At 34.2% G+C, this 7,498-nt stretch overlaps 1 protein-coding gene across 1 annotated transcript in view; it reads right to left on the bottom strand.

Annotated features, from left to right (window-relative positions):
* The window catches only part of LOC106105659 (SH3 and multiple ankyrin repeat domains protein 3), a 96,590-nt gene that overhangs the window by 3,713 nt on the left and 85,379 nt on the right, over window positions 1-7,498 (bottom strand). Inside the window, exons 5-7 of the mRNA XM_013286083.1 lie at window positions 1,569-1,694; window positions 1,258-1,438; window positions 280-599 (exon numbers count right to left, since the gene is read on the bottom strand). Coding sequence (XP_013141537.1) covers window positions 280-599; window positions 1,258-1,438; window positions 1,569-1,694 — 627 coding nt within the window. The remainder of the gene's footprint in view (window positions 1-279; window positions 600-1,257; window positions 1,439-1,568; window positions 1,695-7,498) is intronic.

Below are 7,498 nucleotides of genomic sequence, written 5' to 3'. Positions count from 1 at the left end.
GTGCTGCGCTAGTGACAAAACCGCATTATTTGTGGTCTTCGGTATTTCCAAACCGGTAAGACTAACAGCCTTAAAAAGAATCGCGGTATAAAGTTAAACTTAGGAATAAACCGAGTATAAGTAAATATTAGTACAAATTTTGCTTTTACTCAGTTTATCTTTATACCGCGTTTAATTGTAGAGCTGTTAGAGTTTTACATAAAGCAAGCGTATCTCTTTTTCAGAGGCCGTCAACGCATTTGATTATTTGATTATTTCTATTCTTAGAATATAATTCACCTGGTGTACTTCTTGCCATCCTTGTAAATCTGTTGCACCAATCGTTGCGTGATCGTGCAGCAATGTTTCACATAATAAAGGATCTGTTTTGTTTGTAACAGATAGATATAAAGGCGTTAGTCCCTTGCTATCCTTGTAATTAGGTGACGCTCCCAGTTCGAGCAGAGTTTTGACTGCTTCTAGGGAGTTCTTCTCGATTGCCCGGTGCATCGCTGTGCTGCCATCTTTTGTCCTGTAGTCCAGTAGAGCTCCACCATTGACGAGTGCTATAAGAACTTTAGCTGGAGATTTGATACCCGCTGCTACAGTTAGAGGTGTTTCTGTAAATGTACAAGATTATTTTAGTCTTGTTTCCTGTATAATGTAATAGAATGTAAAGTTTTTACAGCATTAAAGGGTTATTATTGCTACACTTTTATTAATGTTCCGTAAGTAAGGTGTTTATTATTTTGCTTAATTTCAAGGTCCGCTCTACATTTATCAACAATTATCAACGGCCATTGATACGGTCTTGTTACAATAGCGAGACGTTACAATACCGTACTTTGTGTATAATTTTTAACCTCAGACTGATTTTAGACGACTTACGACTGTTTGCTTTTAAAAATACGAGCCATATTGTATTGCAGAATTGCCTTGTTTAATGCGTAGCTGGTTGGTAATATCAAAACACATAGAACAATGGAAGATAAGCTATTGGCACATATATAATGTTACTTTACAAAGCTACTGCGCCATAACAAGGTTGATATGCTCTTAGTGTAATATCACGATATAAAAATAAAGTAATATAGTGATATTATTCTTTAAGTCGTAAGAATTAATTAGGAAAATCAGTGAATGACTCAAATGATTACCTACGAGAAATTAATTGATCACCAAAGAAAACTTTTCATTATAAATAGTAATTCAGGGAGACCAGAAACTTTCTCAGGTACGGGTGTGTCTGTTTTCATTTATGTATTAGATAGGCCATACCTCCGGTGTCCTGACAATGAAAGTTGGGGTCGAGTCCTTTGGCGCAGGCTTTGGTGATCTTGTCTAGTTGCGCGTGCGCCACATGCTCGAGGAAGCGGCGCAGGTTGGCGCGCGAATGCACCGTCTTCAACGTCTTCTCGTCCAGCTTCAACATTTTGTACACACGACGTTTGTACTTTAACTGTAAAATTATAAGTTTAAAGTTTTTAATGTGATTCTGATTAGTTTTGTATTTAAACAAATTCAGAGTACTCGCTTGAATTTCATAGTATGTTTTTTGATTGTTATTCTTTTAATTAAAAGTGTAATACCTCAAGATATCCAACAGGGCCGTTGAAGGGGTAGTCGCCGAGGCGCCTCTCCTCGTCCAGGAACTTTCCAGCCTTGCCGTTGACCGGCGGGCAGAATAGACCATAGTTGAAGCTCTCCTTTAGCTCCTGCAACAATTGCATAACACCGTTCCATTAACATTTTGTACAAAATACATAATAATACACAACATCGGAAGCCTTCCATTGATCATAGAAGGTTATAATACTGGCATATTATAAAATACCAGATATCCCTTTTTTTTTGACAGCGTTTGGTCATGAAACATAATATATACCGTACTTATTTAAGAAAAAAAGTGTAAAAACTGTGATTTGAAATATACAATCCCATCAAATTGCATCTCTTAGTGCAACAAGACCCCTTAGTGGTGACCCCGCGGACTATACCTTACCTCGGCTCGCGCCATCAATCCTGCTGTAAATCTATCTGCTGTCTACCCTCATTAAAATCACCGCCAATTCATCACTCGGTCTACTAACTGGTCGTTTTTGCCTAATAGACAAGGTAATGATTTTCGCGATAGTATAAAGCATGTAGAATATTTTCAATTCATTGTATTCTGTAACTATTGGACAGCTTGAAGAGTATTTATAATTTTTTAAATGACCTGTAGATAGTAGAGTTAAAGTTAACTAAAACAATCATGTATTTTTGGTTAGCATAAATAGTGTAGTAAAAATGAATAGGCATGTAATGACTTCTTATACTAAAATCAATCAAGGAATCTTAACATTGCGTAAAAGAAACAATTGAGCAATAATGATCGTGTTATAATTGTAACAAATAATCAATACCGCATATGAATCAATGTAAAAACTACATTGTTGCAAAATGATACAACACTACGTATCAATCATTGAACCATTCTTCGTCTTGTGATGCGTGCACCGTTTGAATTACTAAACAGTAAGTTAGTTAATAACGATTCCAGTATTTATTTACTGATGATGAACTACGTAATGAATCAATGGAAAGATAAATAACGATGTTTGTATCGAAATACACTCAAGTATGGCTATACAATAATAACGTATAAATTTGAGGCATCAAATTGGTATGAAAATGCGAGTTTTAAAATAAATCGGATTTTAGGCAAGATTCTAGTTAATAAGGGGTGTCGTAGTTTTACAATTATATATGTCTTTCATTTTTAAATAATATAACACTTTCGGCAAGTAAATTTGCCCGTTTAAAGGCAGCATAAGCTACTCATCGGGTCTTCAAGAAGCGTACATCAATTACACTTCGGAGCTCTATCAAACGAATACTTCCCAGCAGTTCGAAATGCTCTCGTTTCTTTTTAAACTCGTTCCAACCGCATTCTTGTTTTGTCGACGTATTTCATTTAGCGGTACTTTGCGTAAAATTATGTTGTATGTTAAATAGATTTGCGATTTCATGTCAGTTTTCTTTTTCGTATTAATTGTTTTCATATATTTCAGTTGTTATTGTCTAGTTCGTCTTAATAAGGCTGTATGAATCATTTAATTGTTTTTTCTATTTTTTATTATACGTTAATATACAAATAGTACAAATAGTACAAATATATAATACTATACTAGTTAAAATCACCACAATCGGATTTCGTATTTGGACTGATTCTGTCAAGCTGCAAATGTCACATAATCCGTGACGTTAATTATAATAAGAAGCGATTCGAACCGGTGACCCAATAATGCGTCAGTCGCGTCGACTGCTCATTGTATGCTAACACGGCTCTAAAGGTATTATGTCCTCCAAAAACAAGAATGCCCACGTATGGCAACACTGTTGTATTATAATTACATTCCGAATCAATGCATCATACTATTGAACAGTTAATAGAACGTTGCCCCTTTGTCATTTAATTTGAAGAAGGAAATCGAAAGTAAACGAACTGGCAACTTTCGTAGCGGTTCATTGATAGATTTGTTATTTTATTTATTTTGTTTTTTATTTATATGTCCTTTTTTTTAATAGCTCGGAGCTGTGGCTGTAACATTAAATGTGTAGTTAAAACCATATTTTCAAAGCTATTATTATTACTTGTAAAAAGCATTAAAGGGTTTTTATAGTCATCACTTCTTACCTTTTATTTTCAAATGCTTGTATAACTTGTTACATACAGAGCGACAGTCAAAAATACATTTGTATGACAAACATAACATCTATATTAAGTAATGTTTACAATAACATTCTTTAATCTAATATTATCTTGCACCATTTACACTTCCCGCGCTTCTCTTGTTTTTATTGTAACTTTTTTTACATTGAAATACACAAAAATCTTGGTGGCCAGTATGCCACTTCTTTGGCTGTATACAAACTGCTTGTCAACCAAAGAGGTTGGATTTGGCACTGAACAGTACTATATCTCTAATTGTAAAATGAAAAAAAGGATAAACGAATGAAACTTTGAAACTGGTGAAAATTACAGAAAAGCAAATCATGTTTTAAAACAATACATACTTCCCTGTCTGGTAAAAGTACAGATTGCAAGTCAATGACAAACATTAGATGTCAGTAATTTGATTTTCATCTAAAGGTAACTGTTAACGGATACGTTAGAGGTCGGTCACCCATCCATCATGATGGAGAAAGCTCGAGGCGTGTATTGAAAAATCTGTTTGTCACGCCGTACTGCGTTGGGCGACGGTGACGGCGTCCTACAATAATGTGAGCCGTGAAATTCGATAGAAGTCAATCGAACCTAACAATCGTATGTACGGTACTTTTGTTTTGTTTTCTATGAAGTGAAAAAAACTATTTTTTTTTTTCATTTGATGTATCAAGTATAGAGAGATTCATTATTTGGTTGCTTTAACATAACCTACATGAAGTTGTAGTAGGAAGAACATATGGTAAATTACTGCGTTTACGCCAAATTCTTCATTTAGTTACTATAATTTTACTATAAACATCGTGATTTATTCGCATCATTCTCGATTTCGTTGAAAGCAATGAGTCAAGTTCGTTTTACTCTTTAAAAACAGGAACTGGATTTCAAGACAACGTTAGTGCTTCTCTGACAATGTAACATATTAAAGCATTTGTATGATTTCAACTTAAACTCGAAGATGACGTTAGCATTTCAATTGTTTTTCATGAAGATTGAAGATTTAATCAGTGTTTTAGCTTAAACTAGGAAATGCTGTCTACGGGATTTTAAATACAAATTCATTTATTTCATCTCCTAATCTGTATAAGTCTAAAGCGAGGTGAAGGATGAGAGTGTTCGGTGAGTATTGATAGATGTTAGATCGGATCGCATCGACAGTGACAAACGACTGAGAGATTCAACTCAATTTGGTTGTTTCGAACACTCGAGAGACTACTGACAAATTGTTGAGTACTAAAAATGTATCTGTGTAAGAGAATTAGTTTTGTGTGATATTATTTTAATGATTTAAAGTCTTCATAAAGTAGAGTATAGGCATGATAATTATATTACTAGCGAAAGTGGTAGGTACAATCCTTAAATTGTCTAGATCTTTTACATTAAACAACGGTTATTATCGTTCGAATTTGCGTGTCAAAAACGTATACTAGCTTTGAATAGTTAATGTAACTTGCAAATTTAGCTAGTTAAGACAGATATCGCGCAATTTTCGTAATTTGCAAACGGGTTGTAAAGATAGTTGTCGGAAAATCAGCATAGTATTGTAGTTGTGGAATGCGCCCTGCACTCGGTTGCGATTCGCAAATAATAACAATAACGGTACCACAGGCAGCCCAGGTTGTGCCTGCGACGGGATATTAACCGGCAAATCTTATTAACACGTTATAAATTTAACACGCGGACGCGTTTATAGCCTCTTTAGCTATTTAGATAACTTATATCAAGATATTTACATTAATTTTCCAGACTGTGTTCAAAGTGTTGCCTAGCTAAGAGCTAACAGATAGGAAATTAAAATTGTAATTTAAAATAGATTGGTTTTCCATGTGTTAGAACATAATTGTATAATATTTTGCATATAGATGTTCTAGGGGTATTGTCACATAATTTACGCGAATTACATATATTTAAAAGACAACATTTAAGTCGGAAAAATAATAGAGTTCTCAGATTAAGCAAGAAAGTGACGCATGATTTACTTTGTGACAATCAAATGGAAACTTGTTAAAGAGATTGTTAAATTAATTTGATTCAGTTATTTTAGGTCTTGCCTAGTATTTGACTAACACAACAACTATATTGCTTAGTTTCTTGAATATTCAATGCCTAATTATGTTTTACATCCTTGAAACTTCGAGTAACGCAGGAATTTCCGAAAACGGAAGTAGATTTGTTTCTTTGTACTAAATATATCTTTTGAGCTACTTCAAATTTATCATTAACGTTAAATATTAATTATGTTTAATTAATCCATGTTAATAATTAATTAGAATATTCACTACTACTATTCTGCGAATTAGTTAAAGATAAATAAAATATATTGTCTATGCAGCATTTGATCTTACATGATACATGTTAATACATAGTGGTGTTTGTGCCATCGGCAGTAACGCGTACATCCTTATTTACCAAGTTACCGGGAGACGACCGATATTCAGCGACAGGGTGTGGTACAAGTTAAAAGAGTTTCATTGGAAAACTATAATAAAATCAATAAATTTGCGAGAGGGTCAGAGTGTTCTCTGTTGAGTGGGAGTGAGAGATAAAAATTACTTTGTACTTGTTAGTACTTGCTGATTATTTCTTTGAAAAACGATAACTAAAATTAAATTCTTATTGGCACTATAGTTTTGGAAGATGTCGTGTAAACTGTAAATGTTGTTACGATTTTTTTTATAGAAGAAGCTAAGATCTTATATCTTGTTCCATGCGACCTCGGAGGATGGCTAATTAACTTTGAACGTCCCGCACTCCCGGTGCGCCTCGACAGGAAACTTTTAACTAAGCTATGTACTATGTTGTATATATATTTATATGGCGCGAAGTCGGTCCCTGTGAGCCTCTGAGGACGAAGTTTACGCTATCCATTTACGGGGCTTGATTGATTCCACCAAAAGTAAGGTTAGGTTTGGATTTCGAAGTATTAAATTATCATTGGCTTGTTTTTATTCTATGCCTAATTGCCTGATCAGAGATAACTAAAAACCTTTTCAAAGTCAAGGATTTGATTTAATTTTCAAATGTAATAGATATTAAATGTGAAATTTGTATTATCTATGAAAATGGACAGACATCATTACTATGAAACGCAAGTGTACAGGGTGGTCAAGAATGATTAAAAGCAAGTCGACATCTCCGCAGGATTTAGCTGAGTGATTGATGTGCCGATGTTGGTCTGTGTATGCTCGGTGCGATATCGTAACTGTGTGCTTTGATTTGTTAGTTAGAATATAACTGTGGGTGGTCGATTACTTAATACACAGGTGTGGTCTTATGAAGACAGTAAATCTGCTTACATTGCTTTCTAACAAAAGGTAATCGCAGTATTAACTTTAGGTTGGGTTTTGTATTTTGCGAATTTTATAGATTAGGTATAAAGTGAATTATTCGTATGAAGATATTTCTGATATCAGTAGCCAAAAATACATCGAACTTCAATTGGGCTGGACATAAAGTAGGTATTATATTGAGTAATACGAGTATAATATTATGTCTTGCAAATCGACAAGCTACATGACTGACAATATTAGAAATATTTTCACACGATTTTCTTACACAACTAGCTCAACTTTACTGTCTGCGTGTTTAGTGTTGCAGTGAAGGTGGAAGTTAACATTGTCGATCTAAAGCACGCGCTGTACTGGGTCACAATGTTGTACGTAACCGTGTAACAGTTAATATTAAAACAGCACGATATCTTGACCTCTATTTAGAAAGCGTCATGTAATCACAACACCTATCTTACTTCTTACTATCTTACTTCTTACTAATATCATAAATGCGAAAGTTTAGATGGATGGATGGATGGAT

This window comes from Papilio polytes, unplaced genomic scaffold, assembly GCF_000836215.1.
Source record: "Papilio polytes unplaced genomic scaffold, Ppol_1.0 DF822733.1, whole genome shotgun sequence".
Lineage (NCBI taxonomy): Eukaryota > Metazoa > Arthropoda > Insecta > Lepidoptera > Papilionidae > Papilio > Papilio polytes.
The sequence above is the reverse complement of the archived record's forward strand: the minus strand, read 5'-3'. Positions and strand labels throughout refer to the sequence as shown.